The sequence below is a fragment of the Crocodylus porosus genome, unplaced genomic scaffold (assembly GCF_001723895.1).
Source record: "Crocodylus porosus isolate Cpor-Errol unplaced genomic scaffold, CroPor_comp1, whole genome shotgun sequence".
Lineage (NCBI taxonomy): Eukaryota > Metazoa > Chordata > Crocodylia > Crocodylidae > Crocodylus > Crocodylus porosus.
Window position 1 is genome coordinate 25,401,858 of NW_017728911.1, and position 23,367 is coordinate 25,425,224.

Sequence of the window (23,367 nt, forward strand, 5' to 3'; positions counted from 1 at the left end):
TAAACGAAACGGCCACCAAAATTTTGCACACCCCTACTGTATACCACTATATGAGGGCAGATTCTAGACCAGTAACTGTATGAAAAGATTTCTGGCATCTTTCTGTCTTTTTTCTCTAATTCCAGAGTTGCATTTTGAAATGTAAATGAGGCTGATAATCCTTTAGGAGATGGGGATATCAAAGCTCAAACAATGCTTGACGTTTTTTCTTAACAGGACAACACTAAATTCATGGGTATCATATTGACAAGCTTCCACCTCCTTACTCTGTCCTCCTTTGTTTTTCACAAGGCTTCCTTTCCTCTTTTCTCTCCTTATCACGTCTTTCTTCATTATTCTTTCTACATTATCTTTCACATGCGCTTTATTATTCAGAAACAGCTAATGTTGATTCTGTTGCTACTCAACAATTAGATAGTTAAGGGGGCCACAGTTAAGCAAGTGACCAGAATCTCTTGTTACAAGATATCACTTGTTACCCAGGATGTTTAATAAACTCATTACTCTCTCCAGATTTGTGGTGAGGGGGGTCATTGTGTTCCCCAAACGCCCAGGATCTGGCTAGCTACAGTCCCCACAATTGGATGGGTTGGGAGGAGTAGAATCTAGCTATCCAGTGGGATTCCTTACTTGAAACCATTAGATTCATTCCTACCACTTACAAATTGTGCCGCATTGCCTGTCTCTCAGCTACGAAATGGAAGCACTCCATTTTCTCTGCTTTGGAGCCATGCAGAAAAAATGTGCGCCACACATTCCAAGCAATGTAGATCACCAAAATCACAAATACTTTGTTTATGGGGCTGCAGGCAGAGAAGGGAAAGGTAGTTACATGGTATATTTCCCATGGAATATAATCTATGTTCTTATGGCTAGGGACAGAAATTACACATAAACCAATATAAGTGATCAGAAAATTATTCAAAATTGTAACTCAACAGGGATAGGGATAGACATTAAGCATCAATTGTTTTATGTTTATGGGAACTGATTTAGATCTGTAACAGAACAGAAGTTCAGTGCACATAAACCAGTTTAAAAACATCCAAAACCAGTTTAAGATAAACCTAGATGGATTCATAGATTCATAGATGTAGGATCAGAAGAGACCTAAATAGATCATCAAGTCTGACCCCCTGCCCTGGGCAGGAGAGAATTATCAAGGTAATTAAGGTATCAAGGCTAGGTAATTATCAAGCCTCCTCTTAAAGACCCCAAGGTAGGAGCCAGCACCAGTTCCCTTGGAAGTTGGTTCCAGATCCTAGCTGCCCTGACAGTGCCTTCTATTATCCAGCCTGGACCTACTGTCAAACAACTTATGGCCGTTATTCCTTGTTACTTTGGGAGGTGCTCGGGGGAACAGGGTCTCTCCTATTCCCTGCTGGTCCCCCTTGATAAGTTTATAGATGGCCACCAGGTCCCCTCTTAGCCTTCTCTTGTGAAGGCTGAACAGGTTTAGATCCCATAGCCTCTTCTCGTAGGGCCTGCTCTGCTGTCCCCAGATCATGCGAGTGGCCCTTCTCTGGACCCTCTTGATGCTGGCCACATCCTTCTTAAAGTGTGGCATCCAGAACTGGACACAGCACTCCAACTGTGGCCTGACCAGTGTCACATAGAGGGGGAGGATTGCCTCCTTGGTCCTCCTTGTGATGCATCTGTGGATGCATGATAAGGTGCAGTTAGCCTTACTGACCGCATCCTCACATTGGTGGCCCATGTTCATTTTGGAATCGATAACGATTCCAAGAACTCTTTCAGCCACTGTGCTTTTGACAAGGGAGTTCCCCAGCCTATAGGTATGCTGCGCTTGTCAGTATTGAATCCCATCCTATTATCATTTGCCTAACCCTGTAATGTATCCAGGTCCAGTTGTATCCTGTCCCTCCCTTCTAGCATGCCCACCTCGCCCCAAATCTTGGTGTCATCAGCGAATTTGAACAGGGTGCTTTTCACCCCCTTGTCCAAATTGCTAATAAAGAAATTGAACAGTGTGGGCCCGAGGACCAAACTTTGGGGGACTCCACTGCCCACATCCCTCCAGGTCGAATATGACCTGTCCACTACCACTCTCTGGGTGCAACCCCTCAGCCAGTTTGCGACCCATCTGACTGTGTAGGCATCAGTGCCACAGTTATCTATCTTTTTAAAGAGAGTAGAGTGGGAGACCATGTCAAAGGCCTTCCTGAAGTCCAGAAAGACTACATCCACTGTGACACCTGCGTCCAATGATTTTGTGACCTGATCGTAGAAGGCAATCAGGTTGGTGTGACACAACCTGCCCCTAATAATCCATACCGGTTGCCCCTGAGCATCATCCCCCCTGCTGGTTCTTCACAGATGTGCTGCTGGATAGTTTTCTCAAAGAGCTTCCCCAGGATCGAAGTAAGACTAACGGGCCTATAATTGCCTGGATCCTCCCTTTTTTGAAAATGGGGACCACATTGGCCTTCTTCCAGTCTTCTGACACCTGGTGAGAGCACTGTGAATGCTTGTAAAGCTGTGCCAGGGGCCCCACGATAACCCCTGCCAATTCCCTCAGACCCCTGGGGTGGAGAGCATCTGGACCTGCTGATTTGAACCCATCCAGCCCCTCCAGAAATTCTCTGACTTGGTCCTCCCTGACTCTAGACCTGGTGGAGTCTCTCCTGAGTTCGTCATGAACCTCAGTGTGGGAGTCCCAGTCCCTGCACAAAAAAATGGACGCAAAGAAATTGTTAAAAAGGTCTGCTCTTCCTCTGATGCAACCACCAGATTGCCTAGCATATCCTGCAGGGGCCCCACATTACCCGGTGCCTTCTTCATACTCCCTATGTATGTAAAAAAGGACTTTTTGTTGTCTTTGATGCTAGCCCTAGTTCCATATTTGCCTTAGCTTTCCTAACAGCCCCCCTATAGACCCTAACAATGGAGATATAGTCCTCTTTGGTGATAGCCCCTCCCTTCCACTGGGTGTACACCTGCTTTTTGGCTCTTAGGTGTTCCTGAGTGCCTTTGGTGAGCCAGGGGGGCTTTTGAGCACTCTTGCCCCCTTTGATACTCATTGGGACTGTCAACCCTTGGGCTCAGAGAATTGTCTCCTTAAGGAACGACCACTCACCTTGGACACCCAGTTCCCCTACCCTCTAGGACCCCAGTGCCCCTCCTACCAATCTCAACTCATTAAAGTTGGCCCTCTTGAAGTCGAGGGCTACTGCCTTGCTTCAGGCCCTTGATATCGTGCACTGAATAGTGAATTCCAGTAGGCGATGATCACTGTTGCCCAGGTGGTCAAGAACCTGGAGTCCCCTCACCAGGTCATTGCCTGTGGCCAGGACCAGGTCCAGCAGGGCATTACCTTTGGTGGGACTGTGCACCTCCTGGGTTAAGTGGAGGTCCTGTATCTCAGCAAGAAACCTTTGTGAGCGGTCCGACCTGGCTGACTGCTCCTCCCAGCAGATGTCCGGGTAATTTAAATCGCGCATGACAACTACATCCCTTGCCTTAAGTGCCTCCGCAAGCTGACCTGAGAATTCGTGGTCCAGCTCTTCTCCTTGGTTGGGTGGTCTGTAGTAAATAACCACCGTTAAGCCCCTTTCCACATGACCCCCTTGTATTCTGACCCAGAGCACTTCAGCCTGCCCCTCCTCTGACCCCATTCTGTTAGTTGAGGATGTGTATTGCTCTTTGATGTAGAGCTCCACATCCCAACCTTTTCTCCCCATTCTATCCCACCTGTATAGTCTGTAGCCCCTACTGTTTACCACCCAGTCATGGGATGAATCCCACCAGGTTTCTGTGAGCCCTATTATGTCTGGGTTTGTACTAGCTATCCAGACAGTGAGTTCCTCCTGCTTGTTCCCCATGTTTCCCAAGGTGGGGTGTAGTATTAAACTTAACTGATTTAAGTTAACCTGGTCTATTGCACTTCTGTCCCAGATTCCCTCCTGACTCAAATGAACTTATAGTCTCTCAGCACCCCAGAATGGTTTGCACCCCTCCTGCAAACTCCTTAATGAAAGTTGAGTGGGATGCCCTTGGCCCACACTGTCTGCTCCAGCTAAACAGGGCTGGCCGCAACCCCAGGCTGTCACAGAACTGAGGCAGTAAAGCCCCTGTTCTGCAGCCCTGGTCCTTCCTGTACCTGTCAGCCCAGAAGAGCAGGGGGGTAAGACAGGGGAACAGAGGGCCCCAGCCCCAATTCTTGATGTGCAAGGGTTTCCCCCAAACCCTGCACCAGTCATTGTTGCACAAGTGAGAGGTGTCAGAGCAGTTCCTCCAGCCCAGGGTTGGCCTCGGTCCTCACGCCTCAGTGGGGGTTTCCCTGCCCTGGTAGGGCTCCCCGAGGCAGAATTCCTCCTTCTCACCCTTCAGCATGGTCTGGTACCAGCTTAGCCCTTCCCTCACAGATATGAGGGGAACATTCCCTCCAGCCTGAGGCTGAGCCAGTGCTGGGCATCAGCACACATAGGGACATCCCTGTGCCTCAGTGGGAGGTTCCCCCACCCTAGACAGGGTCCTCCAAGTGCTGCCAGATGGGTAGTTCCCCCTTTCCCAGCCCTCAGCATGGTTTAGTGGTGGCCTACCTCTGCCCCCATAGGTGTGGGGGTGGGTGGGCGGGGAACAGTCCCCAGATCCCTGTGCCTCAGTTGGGGTTTCCCTACCACAGGCAGGATCCTCCAAGCCCTCCTGCTGACGCAGAGGAGAAATTCCCCCTTCTCACCCCTCAGCACAGTTTGGCACTAGCTTAGCCTCCACAGGTGTGTGTGGTGGGGAACAGTCCCTCCAGCCTGGGGCTGGCCTGGATCCCCCTGCCTCATTGGGACCATACAGAGGGATGGGAAGAAGAAATCCCCCCTCTGCACCAGCATCAGGGCTCAGTGGACTCTGCCCAGGGTGGGGCAACACCCACGGGGGCACAGGGATCCAGGTCGGCCCTGGGATGGTGGGAAACCACCCCCCATGGGGGGGACTGCTGGGGGTTGTGGGGCATGTTCTGGGCAGCCAGTCGGGGATGGGCCCTGCTTGACTGTATTTGGGTGCCCTCAGCAGTGGCCAGCAGGTGTGGTTCAGTGCCTTTTGGCTTCAGGTCTGGGTCTCTGCAGGCATCTGCCTCCCTTTCTAGATTTTAATGTGCACATCAGTTCACTTCTTCATCATTCCAATTTATGCAGTTTGGGGAAACCTACAGAGATTGAACTGATTCAGCCTCAGGCTTTTTGACTGTCTGTACTTAGCCCAGAAGTTCCATGCACATAAATTGTTTTCAGAATTGCTGAAACCAGTTTAAGATAAACCTGGATGGCTGTAGTATCAGACTTGGCTGATTTAGGTGAAACTGGTTTATTAAACTTCTGTCCCAGATCCCCTCCAGATTCAAGTTAACTTTCAGTCCCCCAGCATCCCAGGATGCTTTGCACCTGCTCCATGAACACCCCCCCCCACAGGGTGGGTGGGCTAGCCTAGGCCCAAGTTGTCTGCTCCAGCCCAGCAGGGATGCATGCTCATGTTCCCTCTGGCTTCTGGCCCAGGTCACTGTAGGCATGTGGCTGCATTTCTGGAATCAAAAGTGAATGTCTGTTCACTTGCTTATCAGTTCAATCTACACAGCTTAGACTAACCTGTGAAGATTGAAATGATTCAGCTTCAGGCTTTTGGACCGTCTGTTATACTTAACCCATGTGTAACTTCGTTTCTGTGTGACTTGGCATGGCATGGCATAGCAGATGCAGTCAGAACAGTAGAAATTAGGGAGCTTTGCAGGTATCTCCATCCCTCCCTCCCTCTCTTTCCCAAAAAAGCGGCATCACAGTAAAGACAATAACACTAAAGATGTTAACTCCTTCCAAATCACATAAACTGTAGAATATTGCAACTAGGGAGGAAAGGATGCTGTGGCAAATCTGTTGTCAACTGTCATTACTAAGGAAACTCGAGAATTCCAGTTCCTCATGCTTGGCTATGAATAACACATAGTTTTGCATCTGTGGAACTTACTCAGAGGTTGCAGGACCTACCCTGCCTGTTACATCCTGATACCATACCTACCTCTCCAAGTGGAGCATGTGTCGATTTTGGCACAGCACTGATTTAGTAGATCTTGGCAGCTGAACCTGCCCCTTCCATGCATTTTTATTTAAGAGGAGGAGTATATTTTAGTTTCAGCTCTAATTTTAGTCGAGTTTGCACTGATTGTCCCTGCTGGGTCACAAAGAACTTTCATAACAAATCAGCTGTATCTTCTTTTTTCTTCTTTTTCTTCCTCTTTTCTTTTCCTTGGCAGGGAGAGAGAGGTGTTGTTTGCTTTTGATGACAGATTGGTCTGAGCACACTTAAAAACTGCAAGCTAGTCCTTAACACATTGCTCAGTATTTGGCACTGCCTGCAAATGTCTTGGCACAAAATGGCTGGTAAAAAAATATGTGGGACTAAGGTTTTTTTTTTTTTTTTTTTTTTTTTTTTTTTTTTTTTTAGCAAACAGGCATGTTTAGTATTGTATTCTTATCTCTACCCTGCTTTCCCTTTTCATCTTCACATTTCTTATGGAAAAACTAATTTTTTTTTTTAAAAGCATGTAGAGTGTTTTCTTTATAGCTTGGTAAGTTTTTAGTAGCTATTTTTTCAAATAACCTATTTAATGCTTTGCTTATTTGAACTCTTTTATCAGAGATTAACTGTGGATTTTTTATAGTGTGTACTACAACATTTAATTTAGAGATTAGGCCGCACAAATAATAAACTAAAAATGGAACCAAAACATTTATATTTTCTGAATTAAAATAGCTGATGTGAATTAGGGAATTAATAACCCTCCCCCCCACAAAGATATGTGCAGCCTTTTTGATTAAACTTTGAAAGACCAATATATTATGATTATGTAAACTTCCATGAGTTTAATAGCAATAGTGCTGAAGCCAGAGTTTTTAAATATCTAGCTTTGGTTGTTTCAATACTTAACCTCAGTCTAAGAGAAGGACAGAAACAGGTGATGAAAGGCAAAATTAATTAACAGTAATATTTGTCCTTTGTGTTGTCTGTTGTTGAGAATAACACTTATCTTTATGCATTCAGGAAAGTAATGAGAAAGTAACCTTCATATTTCTTATACCTGGATAACTTAACTTGTTGGTTGGGGTTCCTCATTAAAAACCATGGTAATGATAGGATATTTTAACAATTTTATATAGCTTAATCTTGAAAGGCAAGTTATGTTTTAAAAGAATGAGGCAGCTAATAAAATCAAAAGGGTAACATAATAAATAAAATTCCAGAAACCTGAGCATGTCTACTACAGCTTTGCCCTCCTTCTGACTATGGTGTTGATATTGGCAGGCAGTAGGCTGTGATCGACAACTTGGGAGTAATGCCAAGGAAGACAACTGTGGAATCTGTGCAGGAGATGGTTCAACTTGCAGGCTTGTGAGGGGACAAGCTAAGGCACATGTTTCACCAGAAAAAAGTAGGTTGCAAATTGATCCTATGTTAATTTATCCTTGACTGTGTTTTCTGCTTATGTATTAACAGACGTATTGAAGAGTCTGACCTTTTCGCTATATATTTGTTTGCAGTCATCCAAAGCTACTTATTATAAAGTCTGTGCTAGATTAGTCTATTGAAATTCCATGAGGGATACCACACATTAGGCTATAGCTAGGAAAGAATTTGAGATATGCATTTTTTTTGCAGAGCAGCTCAATTTATTCTGTCAGGAATAACCATCAAGATATACATCTTATATTAGAGGGTATCCTCATATTGCAATATATGTGACACTGTGACAACATTTTTAAATCATGGAAAAATCTTCTGGATGGTTCTATGGAAAGTGTGGCATGTGATTTTAATGACTGGTTTTCAAGTTAACTCTGCTCATTTTTTTAAAGCTTTGAAGACAATTGCAAGTTAGAGGCAAGTTAACTACTTCCATGGTACATAACATACAAGTCTTGAAGAATTAGGAATGGCAATGAGTCTGCTCATTTTTGTACATTTGAGACAATTTGTACAATTTTGGGCCAGATTCTGTTAGCCTTCCTTGTGTATTGTACATTGTTCTGCAAATAGGAATACTGATCTCAATATTATTACTAAATGACAGGAAGAATAAAGCCTTTTGGACTAGAACAAAGTAAAAGGGTGGGTGTGCTGTTGCAGGCAGAGTTCCAGGAAAGACTTGTGACTTAAAGGCACCCCTCTGACTAGCTGTTTCTCCACAGCTCCTATTTTGGTTCTCCTGTCCAACCAACACTGCCAGTGAGTGCCTGGAGGGGGACAGAGCCTGGTTTCTAACCCTGACAGTGCCCCTTCTCTGTCCCTTCCCACCCTCTTTTTTCCCACTTGTTCACAATGTGGGAGTACTAGTGTTCTGGAGCCTATTTTCTCCCTACCATTTCTGCACTCATTGACTCACAGACATTACCGGGGCTGTGTGATTCTTTGGACAGAGCTTCGGATCCAGAGAAGCTTTGGACACTTTGGGGTCTGAAGCAGCACCTCCGGGTCGAAGCGCTGGCCTTGTTAGGCTTCCCGAAGTGGTTCAGAGCTCCCGAAACGCTTCAGAGCTGCCTCGGAGATCCGGCCATCGGGTATTATGGGGAAACAATAAAATATCTATAGCTTTGTTGATTTCTGTCTGATTTGGATAAACTTTTCAGGGGTGGTAGACTCTGCTGAGAGGATGAAGCCTCCCAAGTATCAAGAAGATTGGTGCAGGGGCCTGGGGGGAAATAGCACCCCAAATTCTTGAAAGCAAAACTCAAGTCACGTCTAGGCATTACAACACAGCAGGGTGAAAACGGAGGCCTTAAAGCCTGCAAAGTTTCGAGAAGATCAGTGCAGGGGTTTGGGGGGAATTATACCTCAAGCTGCGGACAAGCAAAACTCGTGCCATGGGTGCTTATGGGACTGTCTCTGTCTTGGGGCGGGGAGGGGAGACACTGCTACAGGCCTGGCTGCTGAGCTGCTGTGTTCCCAGTTACCAATCAGTCAGTCATGAGTGAGTCAGGGACCAGCTCAATACACAGGACCTAGCTACTACATAACGGCTTAACAAGCATCAGTGAGCACCTACAAAACCAGGCTAAGGAGAGGAAAGAATCAATACAGACAATCAAGTGCCCCAAGACAGACACCGTCTTGGCACCGGTTTTGCCTGTCAGCAGCTAGGGGTGCAGGCCCCAGAACCACCCTGCACCAATCTCCTCAACAGCTGGCAGGTGTTGTGGCCGTAGCAAGGGCCACCATCCCTGCAGCTGTCACCCCGCTGCGCCTGAACACATGCAGCATCACCCATGGCATGAGTTTTGCTTGTCTGCAGCTTGAGGTGCAGTTCCCCCCATACCCCTGTACTGATCTCCTTGAAACTTGGCAGGCTTTGTGGCCTCAGTAAGAGCTGCCACCCCTGCAGTTTTGACCCCCCTGTGTTGTAACACACAGCCATGACATGAGTTTGGCTTTCATGAATTTGGAGTACAGTTCCCCCCAAACCCCTGCACCAGTCTTCTTGAAACTTGGCAGATTTCATGCTCTCAGCAGAGGCTACCATCCCTGCATGTTTAATCCAAATCAGACAAAAAACAACAAAGTTACAGATATTTCATTGATTCCCCATTATACCCTATGGCCAGATTTCCGAGGCTGCTCTGAAGCTTTGGAGCTGCTTTGGCCGGATTGAGGCAAAAACCCAGTCCGGAGCTCTGAGTCAGATCACTACGAACTTGCACAGGCCTAGGCATTACACATAAACTCGTTTACATGATCAAAAACTGTTTTAAACCTGTAACAGAATAGACATTGAGTACACATAAACCAGTTTGAAAATAGCTGAAACTGGTTTGAGATAAACCTGGTTGAATGTAGTATCAGACTCAACTGATTTGGGTGAAACTGGTTTATGCAATGTCTGTCTCAGACCCCTTCCTGGTTTAAGATGAATTAGATTCCCCCAGCATCCTAGCATGCTCTCTGGGCTGGGCAGGCCCCTCCCCTTTGCTCACTGGCTGGAGCTCCAGCAGTGACTTGCAGGCACAGCAGGGTCTGCCTTACTTCCCCGTGTCACCCTCCTCACTCCCCTCCACAACTCGCTGCTTAAGCAGGTATCCCTCCCTCCTCTCTCCTGCAGCATGAACTGTAGCCAGCATGTGGTATGCTAGGTAATGCTGTGAGGTGTCTGTGTAAGGCAGACAGGACAGTGTCCACTTAGGGCTTTTTGGAGCTAATCAACAGGTCAGCTGGTAATATCCCTGTGTTCCTTCCTTTGGAAAAAGCTGTTTAAGAAGAGCTCGAACTAATGGGCAAAGCTTTGTTTTCTGATGGCCTGTTAAATGTTGATAACAGAGCTGATACATACTGTGTTATCAAGGAGGTGGGGAACCCCACCCTAATCAGAGCATCCTGCTAGGGCTTGGCCATGCCCCACTCAGCTCAGTTGTGGAAGAGAAGGAAGGGCTGCTCTAGTGCCCTCTGGCGTCTAGCCTGAGTCACTGCAGGCATGTGCTGGCATTTTTTTCAATCCAGGGGGGTTGTCTTTACGGTTACAAACTGATTCAGCCTAGGCAGGGTAGACTAACCTGCAAAGATTAAATCAGTTCAGGCTCAGGCTCTTTGAGTGTCTGTCCCTAGCCATAATCAGGATAAACCCTGTCTCTCTCAGAGGAACACAACCCTTCTGGCCCTATACTCCCTTGCAGAACCTTATAGAACAGAGTGACTCTCACATTCAGATTACTATCAGAAATCTCATGCAAACCTAGACAGGCATTTTCAAAACAATGTAGAATGGAATAATTGTCCATTTTGGAGGCCTGCACCAATTTCAGCATATTTGGATTAAGCACTATATATAATTCAACTTTCACACAGTTCACGAACAACAAGATTTTGAAAGAACTGTTACATATAAAGTCATATTTTAATGCCTATTGCAGTACCTATAAATGTTTTCATGCTGCTTTATGCAGTGGCTTGAATTGTGCTTACATGCGAGTGTAGTTTGAAATGGAGCATATTTTATCTTGATGCATGTTACCTTTCATTGGGATGACATACATTGGTCTGTGGAGCATTCCAAACTCTATGCTGTATAGTTCCTGTGATTTGGAAAATATATATAACTATGGTAAGATTTTTTTTAAAAGAGGTATATTTTTATGACCACATATATAAGGGTCATGAAATACTTTAAAGGAAGGCAGAAATATGCATTTTCTTAGATGTATACTGGTGTTGCTACTGACAGTTTCTAACTCACTAGTGGCATGGACTTATTTCTTGGAGCTGAGAATTTGATTTGCTAATTGAATGTAATGAATGAGTTCCTCATGAAACACTGAACAGGTAACATTTATACTGAACAAGAAAACAGCTTTGGTAATGTGCATACTCATTTGTCTATTCATTCTGAATGGTGTTGATCACACTGAACTCACAGGGACTCTTTGTCCCTGGTAAACACACAGCAAATGTTACTTGATTTAGCTGTGCAAATTGAGCAAAATGTTGGTTATATTACAAAGCCCAATACTTGCTTTTGTTAACGAAACCCCCCCCCAGGATCTTTTAGGTGTTACAAAAGAAGTCCCTGGCACACCTGGACATCATATGAAAAACCAGAGGACAGGCTTTCTTATGCACCAAGCTGTACGCTGTTGTCCCCTCATGAACTTTCACTGGGTAATGATGGGAAGCAACTGAGTGTTGAATGTTCCCCAGTTTTTCCAAGAATATTTTGGATGCTCATGCTTCTCCCCTGCCTCATCTTCCTCTAGCTCAGGAAAGGTAACTGGCCGAAGAGATGGCTGTATTATTTACATCAGCTTTATATCAGTAGGAATTCCCCTAAACGGGAAAATTCCCTGGAAGTAACCTCCAGTCGCTTTAAGTTCACTTTATGCCATCTTAATGGCACGGAATAAACTTGTTAAACTGGAGAATCTGGTCAGAGTGCGTTGGACAGTTGAAATAAAGTGTCAGAATGTCTTAGTACTAGAAGTAAAGAGAAACGTTTAAATAGGATTCTGAGTTTTCTGGCATTAGAGTGGTAACATAGTTTACAAATAGTATCAGTAAATACTAGTTTAGTTCTGCTTACAGATCTTGTGGCCCAACTAAAGATTGGATGCCTGTTACAACACTCATTTAAATAAATTAAAAGACTCTCATCTATACCACTTCTGACCAAACAGGGAAGTCCCACAGTGAAACACAGCACACTCACTCCACATGCTACAGCTCCACATGTCACGCGGCTGCTGTTAGACATCTGCCCAGTGATGCTTTAACTCTGGCTACATCACATTTTGGGGGACTGTAGCAAGGGCATAGTGGGCATCCCATGCTCACTGCAGCGTTCTGTGGTACAGTTTTGAAGTGATACAGACATGATTTATTGGTTTTGCTGGGTATGGATCAGACCCATAATTGAGTGTTTTCTCCATCCTTCTACTGCAGGTTTTTGAGAACAAAGGTTCCCCTCCCCCTTTTACTTAAATGTTATATATTTCATTGTGGTTGATTAGTTATAAAAATAGATTTATCATCTTCTTAAGCAATACAGTTATACACACACCTTTTTAAAATAAACATCTACATCTGAGTATTATTGCGCTGATCCTGACAAATTTAATACCTTTTTTGGCTTCAGATGTTCACGTACCATATAGAAGTGGTTCCATATATTCATTGTTTTGTGTGAATGCAGTGTGGAAATAAAGCTGTTTCTTTTGTGATAGTATATCAGTCAAGGCATACACAAAAAGTGTAGCCTATAATAAAACTGCCAAGAAAGTGTCTGTTTCTTTGCTTGGACTTTTACTGAGCAAGTGTTGAGATGTACAGCAATGGCCCATGATGTACCAGGTATCTCCATTTGAGAGAAAGCATGCAAGATTGTGAAAGGGATGTAAATCTCATTATACAATGAGGCAAATTAAAGATCTGGAGAGAAAATGAGAGCCAGAAAAATTATTATGGAAAAAGGAGACTTTTATCCAGAGGCAATATTTAAATGACGTTGTGAAAACAAGGTAAGAATAAGAGCATAGATAGATAGATTTCACTTAGACTTTGTAATAGCAAATGGCTACCTATAGAGTTATTTTGTTTTGTTGACTTCATGTCTTTTATATTTAATAGCAAGTGTTTTTCATAGATCATGAAGTTAGAAGTTAAACAGCATTTAAAGAATGCTTACCATTCTGCAAATATGAAACAAATTGCCATTTCAGAAGTTCTTTATTTTTTCCAGTAACACTTAATTGTCTTTGAAAGATAAAGTAACTTAGATGTCTGCCAACAGACCAGATTCTAACTTTCTGGTAAAATGATTAAAGACTTGACTAATGATATTCAAACAGAAAGTGTAATAGATTGTAAAATCTACTATCCCACTGGGAACCAAAATATCTCAGGCCTGATGTTGCTACTGCGCTCGGCATGGAACTCCCATTAGTTTCACTCTTGGTTGCTCACATGGAAACACTGCGGGATTGGGCCCTTTTGTCTGTTTTCTGCTCAGTGACTGGCAAACATGATAGGAAAATATTCTGGTTCTGGTACCAAAAGAAAAAGAAGGATTCTGGTTCTGACATTAAAAAGAAGAGGAATCTAGGCTTCCTTACTTGTTGAAAATTGTTTGATATTTAAAGAATATTAACTTTCATAATTTTTCACTAAAAAAATTACATGAAAGGCTTTGGTTGCTTGGCATTTTTAATTTCGTTTTCTTTTTGTTAATCATTTCTTGCTGCCACTGTGCAATTTATGATTGTTCCTTTATCATTATACAACATTTACAATTTCATCTTAAAGCATAATTTTTTAATCAGCTCAATCATTTTAGAAGCTAGTAATTTTATTAGCATTGACTGACGCTTCCCATTCTAAAACTGTTGTCAGTTGCTTAGAACTTTGTCAAAATCTTCCTGTTGGGGATAAAACTTTCCATGCTAGCAGTTTGCCTCAGGTTTAAATTTCTGGGAATTTTTTTTACCAAAAAAGTTTAGCCACTTCTGAGAACAAGGCTAAGGGAAAATGTTTACCCTAGGTGGAAATATTCTAGGTACCTTGCATCTGTGGTGCTCTAGGGCCCCAGGTCTTCAAGAAAACTCTGAAGATTCTGGTTTTCCGTCTCTCACAGCTCCTGCTGCTGATCAGAATGTGCAAGTGCCATCCTCACGGAACAACAAAGGATGATCCAGCCCGGAAGAATACAGGTTCAGAAAAAATGTCCTTGTAACTGCTGCTTCCAAGTGTGGGGTCAGACAATAGGATTGAAAATAGAGAAATTCTCTCTTCCATGCTCTTGTTAAACTCCCTGTTAGCATTCCAGCCATAGTTTCATAGTTAATAGGGTTGGAAGGGACCTGAGCAGATCATCAAGTCTGACCCCCTGCCATGGCAGGAAAAAGTACTGGGGTCAAACGACCCCAGCAAGGTGTTAAGACCCCCCAGGGTAGGAGCCAGCACCACTTCTCTTGGAAGCTGGTTCCAGACCCTAGGCACCTTGACTGTGAAGTAGCGCCTCCTGATGTCTAATCTGAATCTACCCTCTGTCAGCTTGTGACCATTATTTCTAGTCACTCCTGGGAGTGCTGGGGGGAACAGGGACTCCCCCAATGCCTGCTGGTCCCCTCTGACTAGTTTGTAACAAGCTGGTCCCCCCTCAGCCTTCCCTTGTAGAGGCTGAACAGATTCAGGTCCCGTGACCTCTCATCGTAGGGCCTGTCCTGCTGCCCCCTGATCATGCAAGTGGCCTTCCTCTGGACTCTCTCCATGTTGTCCACATCCCTCTTGAAGTGTGATGCCCAGAACTGGACACGGTACTCCAGCTGTGGCCTGACCAGTGTCACATAGAGGGGGAGGATCACCTCCTTGGACCTGCTCGAGATGCATCTGTGGGTGCATGACAAGTTACAGTTGGCCTTTCTGACTGCATCCCCACACTGCCGGCCCATGTTCATCTTGGCGTCAATGATGACTCCAAGATCCTTTTCTGCCTCTGCTCTGATGAGGAGGAAGTTCCCCAGCCTGTAGGTATGGTGCTGGTTCTTCCTCCCCAGGTGCAGCTCCTTGCATTTGTCAGTGTTGAAACCCATCCTGTTCTCATCTGCCCATCCCTGTAACCTGTCTAGGTCCAATTGCAGCCTATTCCTCCCTTCTAATGTGCCCATGTCCCCCTACATCTTAGTGTCGTCAACAGATTTGAACAGGGGCTTTTTACCCCCTTGTCCAAGTCACTGATGAAGATGTTGAACAGTGTGGGCCTGAGGACCGAGCCCTGGGGGACCCCACTGCCCACATCCCTCCGGGTCGAAAATGACCCATCCACCACCACTCTCTGGGTGCGGCCCTCTAGCCATTTGACAACCCATTTGACTGTGTAGGTGTCAGCACCACAGTCCCCTAGTTTTTTAATGAGAATGGGGTGAGAGACAGTGTTGAAGGCCTTCCTAAAGTCCAGAAAGACTATGTCCACTGCTACCCCTGCATCTAAGGATTTTGTGACCTGGTCCTAGAAGGCCACCAGGTTGGTCTGACAGGACCTGCCTCTAATGAACCCGTGTTGGTTGCCCCTAAGCATAACCTCCCCCGCTGCCTGTCATGGACATGTGCCAGGATAATTTTCGCAAAAAGCTTACCCAGGATCGAGGTAAGAGTAACTGGTCTATAGTTTCCTGGGTCCTCCTTCCTTCCTTTTTTGAAGATGGGAACCACATTGGCCCTCTTCCAGTCCTCTGGCACCACACCAGAGCACCACGAGTGCTTGTAAAGCTGTGCCAGGGGTCCCACAATGACCTCTGCTAATTCCCTCAGCACTCTGGGGTGGAGATCGTCAGGGCCTGCTGATTTAAATATGTCCAGTCCCTTCAGAAGTTCCCTGGCTAGATCCTCATTGAGCCTTGACCTAGGTGCGCCTCCCCTGGCCTGAGGGGGTCCCAATGGGGGCATTGATCCAGTCCCTGCTCAGGAAAATGGAGGCAAAGAAGTTGTTAAATAGGTTAGCTTTGTCATCTGGTGTGACGACCAGATTTCCTAGCGTGTCTTGCAGGGGCCCTATGTTACCATGTGGAAGAGGATGCTATTTTTTCCTCTAAAGAAGAGGGGGCAAATAAGGAAACCACAGGGGAAGCAGTAGATTAGGACAATAGTGAGACTGGGACAGGGCCTATCACGGGGGGGGCCAGGAGGGCCATTTGGCCTGGGCTTCTCATTCATGGAGGGCCTCAAATTTAGACTCTTGACGTTATCTCCAATTGAGGTTATACATACAGACACAGAGATACACTGACGGGATTGAAAGAAGAAGATGTTCATCATAAAACTTTAAACTTGTGTCTCATTGCCAGGCCACACCTCCTGTAGTGCACTATGAATTAATATTTTTTTAATATACCGGGACCCTCAAAAAATGGAGGTGGCCCGGGCCTCTCTTGACTTCTGAGAGGGCCTGGGCAAGGAAATCCATTGCTGCTACGTGGAGGGTGAAGCCTAGTACCATTGCAGTGGGACCTAACTTATAGTATGGGAGGATTTGAAACTGATTGGCTTTTGGGGGAAGAACACAGAGACCAAATGAAGGGCGGTGGTGGAAAGGATGAACCTGAGACCAGCTGGACAAAGAGACTTGGACTACAAAGCACCTTGAATGAACAGGGGAAAAGAGGTAAAACTGGGAAAGAAAAGAGGCTGGCTATGCAAAGCAACTTGGATAAGAGATTAAGGAAGAAGCGGGGTACAGAGACCTCCTTCGATGGAGAGCCTGTAAAGGGAGACTGGTATTAATTAAGAGCCAGTGTGAGAGACTAAATATACCAACTAAATGAAGAAGCAAGAGGGGAGAACTGGAACTGGGTATTTCTCAAGGAGGCTTGGGAACAAGGAGCTAAGGTCAGTGGGGATACATGGGAATGACCAAGAATATCCCATTCCATACTGGAAAGGGATGTTGGAAGGTTAGAAACATGGAATCAGAGGGAGATCGAGACTCAAACAGTAAAAGAGATGATAGAACTATCTTGACATGGTGGCTGGCATTGGGGTCAGGCTGGGATGGGACTGGGATTAGGGCCAAGCAGTATGGAAGACAGGAATGGGATGAGAGCCAGGTTGGAGAGGATGAGGGAAAAAAGAGCTGAGCTTGGGAGAAACGAGCAGAAGGATTAGTTCCTACCGTTAAATATTCTCCTGTAGAGCCTGGAATGGAATGCTACATATAATGCTAGAGCTTTGTCATTCTTCTGCTGTCAACAAATATAAGTGAAAACCACCAACAAAATGGGGGTTGCCTGCCCTCTAGTGCCCATGCACACAGAGGATGACAGTGCACTGCTGGTGTTGGTTGCATGTTTATTAGAACAAGTGGCCAGGGTTTGTGGCATAGATTTAAAGGTTCTAATCCTACTGCTAACCCATGTGGGTATCCATGGATGCATCTACATGAGCAATTAATGCAGTGAAATAAACTCCAGCAGTTTGCGCCAGAGTCAGCTGCTCTCAGGCGCAGTGTTTACATGTGGGCCCAGGACTGCAGCAGTTAGAGCCGTGGCACAACAGCCCTGAGCTGGCAGGAGGCCCTGGGGTTTCAGCCCCTGGCTCTGGGTGGTGGCATTGGGCACCACTGGAGCTGGCTAGGGCATGAGGGTGCTACAGGGTGGGGCTAACTGGCAGGTAGCCCTCACACTTTAGCACCTTTATGCTCCAACCAGCCCCTATCACAGTTTACACCTATGTTTGATTGCACATTAGTATTCTGCCATAAGCCCTGTAGCTCCAGCAATATTCAAACTCTGCTCTCCACAAATTTTCCAAAAGGAAATTGTGACCCGATTGAGTGAATAAATCAAATAAGATTTGTTATCAGTGTTTTATGTAGAAGTTTTGTGTGTTTTTGTTAAAGGTTCAAATGAAAACTGATGTGTTTAACAATTCAGAACTCAAACATTGTTCACTATGTTATTCTCAAGCTATTCCCTTCTTTTCCTTAGTCCCTCTAATGGAGAGCACTGTAATTCTTGAGAATGGAATGCATCCAAGCTTTCTTGAACAGCTACAGTTCTGAGAAGGAAGGATAGTCTACAACTTTCTCATCATGGGAGTTAGTTTGTTTGTTTTGGGATTGTGATAGGACATTTGAGGCTTAATTGCCTTGATCTGTCTTGCATATGTGGGAAAGCTCTGTTTTATAGATGTTGGGTTTCTCCCCTGTGTATTGTACATTGCATTTCCTTCAGATCCATGTGCCTGATGGACTGCTAATTGTATGTCTGTATTAATAAAAAAATCAGTGAGGTTCTGGGTTTTTTTTTAAGTTTATGGCCTGAGTTATCTTGTTCCAATTTTTAACTGGAAACAATTCTCCAAGACAACCCCCTCCCCTGGCCGAAAAGCTTGAAACAAGACAGAAAGCTACAAGCTGATGATGACCTAGAACCAAAACAGAAATTCTCAAAATCAAGTCAACAATCTGTGCTTGTTTCTTTTAATATTAACACAATGTATAGTAAATATGGACTAAATATAGACATTGGATGTATGATACACTATAACCTGCCTGACATCTGACTCCCTAGCTATCTCTCCACTGTTCATCTCCCTTCTCTCTCTTCCTCCTGCCTGTCTCTCACCCATTGACTCCTCAATCTACAATTTCACTTACTACCTGTCTTGTAGGCATACTAGCCCAGCCTCTGGCTTCTTTACTTTTCATTCTATCGAGAAAGAGCACACACCAACTGCTGAAACTTTCTTAGCCTGACAAAGGGTTTTTGAACCTGAAAGCTTGCTTAATAATTGTTTTCCAACCATTTAAGTTGGTCTAATAAAAGATATCAGATTCACACAAAGAACCTTGTCTGCCAATGTATAGTAAGTAATTTCACTGGTAACCTTCGGCAATGAGGTCAGTGCAGGGAGACTAACTGAGACAGTGAAATTCAGCATGCATGCAAGGATCTACCTATGAAGAGCTTGTTATGGGATTAGGACCTAAACTAGCATATCACGCTAATTATTTACCTGCCATAAAATACTAGAAAGGAAGAATGCTATATAACTGCAAAGTGTTTTATTTATTGAGTATGCTGGATACATTTTTAATAATGTAGTCTCATAGGCTAAGTACAGATAGTCAAAAAGCCCGAGGCTGAATCAATTCAGTCTTCTCAGGTCAGTTTAAGTTGCATAGATTGAATTGATAAGCAAGTGAACAGATGTTCATTTTCAATCCTGGAAATGTGGGCACAGTGGCCCAGACCAGAAGTCAGGAGGGTGCCAGAGCATGCCTCCCTGCTTAGCTGGAGCAGACAGCTTGGGCTAATGCTAGCCTGCCCACCCTGCAAAGGGAGGGTTTGCAGGGGAGGTGCAAAGCATCGTGGGATGCTGGAGGACCGTGAGTTAACTTGAATTTAGAGAGGATCTGGGTCAGAAGTTCAATAAACTTATTTAACCTAGATCAGTTAAATCTGATACGACATCCACCCAGGTTTATCCTAAAGCAGCTTCGGTCATTTTGAAAGTGATTTATGTGCACTGAACTTCTGTTGTGTTTCACATTTGAACCAGTTTCCAGTCACTTATATCGGTTTATGTGTAATTTCTGTCCCTAGCCATAAAGTAAATGTTATAGCACAGGATAATAATGTAGTTTTCATTTAGGTCCTTGTTCTGCATTCCTGTATCCTTTATAATATTGCACTGAAGAGTTATAACCATTACAACTAGCTATACAGCAAAATTGTGAAAATAACATGTTTTCGAATTACCCAGTTTTGACGTCCTATTCAGAACAGCTGATAAATTGCTTGCATTGAAAATAAAAGGTCAAATCACACTTGACTTATGTGACTAGTTCCACAGGGCACCTATACAAGAGCGTGGAGATGTTCCAACGTATTGGAATTCCAGCACATAGAAACAGCCTTGATCAATCGAGTCTGCTGCAGCATAGTAATTACTTATTAATCAAATAAGACCAAGGCAAGGCAGGCGAGTAAGCAGGCGGTTGTCTCATATATCAGCGTCTCCACACTTAAAATGGTGTTTAAGTGTGGGGTACTGATACAGAAGATGCAGAGGTGCTTTAATTTGAGCAGATCTCGGAGCCACTGTAATTAAAGTGCCCCACCCTGCCCCAACCCCTGGAGCATGTGTTAAAGTGCCCACAGAAGACAGTGGGCTGATGTGAGTAAGCAGGATATGGCCTAAGAAGTAAGCTAAATGTAATTGAACCTAGGGAAGAGAGCTAGGATTGATGAGAGCTGGGACAGTTATTACCAGCAGTTTGTGTTGATATCAAGTTATTAAAAATATTGGGAGTGAGCAAACTGTTGTGATAGCAACTGGTGAGAAGCTTTCTTTTAACAGATGTTCATTTGGATTTGTGCAACTGCCTAAAACCTAATGTCTTTTTTTATTTTGATTTTGGTTAAGATAACAATTCCCTGACATGTCAAACTGAGTCCCAGGAGGTGTCGTACACAAATTCAGATGTAATATTTTCCTTTCCTCTTCTGTTGCTTCTGTTGTTGTTGCTGTTAATAATAATGCATGATAGCTCATAACAGAATGTCATGGACTACTGTCACTTTCTGTGGAAGACAGTTTTTCTTCTTAGGCTTGCAATCAGCCAGGTTTTTAGAAGTCAGGTCTTTAGAAGTCAAAGTACTGTTGCAATATGTAATATTTCTTCAGAAGGACAGATTTGTGGAGACTTTGGATGATGATGTAAATGCTCAAGTCATTGAAATGGTTCTGCAAGGTCTTGGGTAGAGTTCCTATGCCACCTGTAACAAGATGTATTACTTGAGCCTCTCCTCTGTTCTTTATCATTCCATTCTTAGGGGTTGACATTTAGAGATCTTTTGCCTGTCCTCCTTGTGACAGGAGTATTGCTATCGGAGCTTTTCCAGGAGTGGCTCCGCCCTCCTGTAATGGGCCAACCGCCTGCTTACTCGCCTGCCTTGCCTTGATCTTATTTGATTAATAAGTTGTTGTGATCAGCGGGAGGCTGCCCATTTTGCGTGCCCTGATGACAGGGGGCGCTACCTGCTGCTCCTTTTCCTCCCCTACACCGCAGCCCAAGCCTTGCGGATGGTGCTGACATGTTTTTCCCTGTGCCCTGTAATGTCTTGGCCCTCCTCTTTACTCTCTGGGGCTCCCCGCTGCCCCGTCTCACTCTGGGGCTCCCTACTGCCCCCCATCTCACTCTGGGGCTGAGGCCAATGCACCCCGCAAATGCTGCACCCTGTCTGGCACCAGGAACCCCCACGCTACTGGGGAGTCCCTATAAGGCCTCCTCCAACCCCTAATAGCCTCACCCGGTCTTCCAGTTAAACAGTAAACACAAAGCACAAAGCCCCTGGGCTATAACATAAAACTAAACTGTCCAGTTGAACAACATTTGATCCCTACCGGGAAAAATACTCCAGCCCCTGGCAGCGAACCAGTGGATACTCATGCAGTCAAACCTTGTCCCTCTCCCCACACTGACTGAGCTCCCCCCTCCTTGGCTGCCAGAGGGGAACTGCCACCCTGGCCTCCTGCCTGGGTTTAAGAAGAGCTAAGCCCTGCCCCTTCCTGTCAGCAGGTTTCACTGGTTGCCCCAGCAGCCAGCACCTGTGCTGCCCTGGTGACTGGCAGCTGTGCCTTTCCCTTCTCACCCCAAGGTTCTCTCTTGAGCCATTTCTGTTCCCAGGTGCAGGGCACCTAAGTGCTCTGCGACACTCCTTCACAGAAGTTAATCGCTAGATGAGCATGGACGTGCAGTATGTGGCACCGCAGACCCATCTGTAGTGCTGCATACTGCACACACCATACATGCAGGCATTCCCTGCACTGCTAATTTGCAGTGCAAGGGGTTTTTTGACACTGAGAGATCCCAGTGTCAAAAAACCCTGCGCTTTAAAGAAGTGGGGTGGTACACATGGCAGCAGTGTGTGCTGCTAGAAAGCGAAGCCTGGCTGACCACAGCCATGTCCCAGCTGCCAGGCAGGCACTGTGCTGCCAGACTGCTGCAGCTGCAGTCCCCAGAGGCCCTCAGGACCCCAGTTAAGGCTGGTGGGACCAGTCCAGATGCTGGCCCTAGCCTCTCCTACCCCACCTGAGGCAACATTCTGCGTGCCAGAGCTCATGTGCACAGGCATTTCCTGGGGACAAAGCAGTAGTAGCACACATTGTGCTGCTGCTGTTTGTCCAGGGGAAATGCACATTCCTTCTTGTGAGATGCACCCATAATGTCTGTTATAGTATTTTTCTAAGCAGGATCCCAAAACCTTATCATTAAGATTTGGGGTTTCCACAGATCTTCCCAATTGTTCTAGCTTTCACTGATGCATCTAGTTTATAGTTAGCATTGTTCAAGATCAGACATTCTAGAATGTTTGGCTCTACAAATACATAGGTCAAAATGATCCCTTGTTCCTAATTTAAGGAAAAAAGACAACAAGCCAGTGAAATAGACAGTAGAAGAGAAAAAAAAGGACAAGAATAACAGTAGTAAGCAAAAGTGGTGTTGCGGACCAGTAACATGCACAACTTGAGGTTCCAGACTAGATAAATATTGCTCATCATTTGGCTGACCTATCAACAATTCTGTGCAGTTGTACTCTGTCTTCACAGGGAGTAATTGCTGTCACTTTTATGCCATAGGAGGCCATGTTATGTTTTTTTTTAAAAAAAAGCAAAGTTCTAAACAAAGAAGTCCAGCCAATCTTGAGAACCATAGAGAGGAAAACAGACTTGCCGGCTGAGCTGTTCAAATCTTGTTTGTTGAGCGAGAGCATCTCCATCTCTTATTTAGATATAGATAAAGCATTCATAGGCTGATGCATATTTTGGATGTCCATCAGAATTTTCCTGTTCAAATGCTGAATATTTACATAGCCTGGTCCAACTCTTTGAAATGTCCTCAGTAATTAGTGCAAATGTCAAATTTATCAGATGATGATAAGATGAAGAGGAGAGAGAGAGAGAGAGGGGCCATTCTGGCCCATAGATAGTGGGAATGACCCTGGTCCTGTTCTCACTGAAATCCAAAGTCCAAAAATGAAGCAATTCAATATGATAATCACTAGATACCATATTTGTTATCTACATCTGAATGATACGTGTGTGTATTTGTCATCTTTGAGAGGAGAAGTAATTTTTGACGGGGTTCTGGGTAGTGGGAATTGGTTCCATGTAGAGGGTAGTGACTGGACAGAAGGGAGACTATTACAACACAACAAAAAGCAGTAAAAAGATGACCTTAAAGTCTGTAAAATAAAGTATTTGGGGGACCAGGGAGAGAATGAGAGAGAAAGGAAAACTAAAAAGTGATACTCATACACGCCTCAATTTTTAACATGAGCTGTGCTGCCCTAAAGTTGGGCTTTGTAGTCCAGCTATCCTGCATGTTCA

General features: G+C 44.8%; 1 protein-coding gene across 2 annotated transcripts in view; it reads left to right on the plus strand.

The window, feature by feature from the left end:
• ADAMTSL3 (ADAMTS like 3) overlaps nt 1-23,367 on the plus strand; it is a 341,341-nt gene that overhangs the window by 197,061 nt on the left and 120,913 nt on the right. For both annotated transcript variants that reach the window (XM_019533694.1, XM_019533695.1), the window contains exon 6: nt 7,309-7,435. In XM_019533694.1, the coding sequence (XP_019389239.1) occupies nt 7,309-7,435 (127 nt within the window). The remainder of the gene's footprint in view (nt 1-7,308; nt 7,436-23,367) is intronic.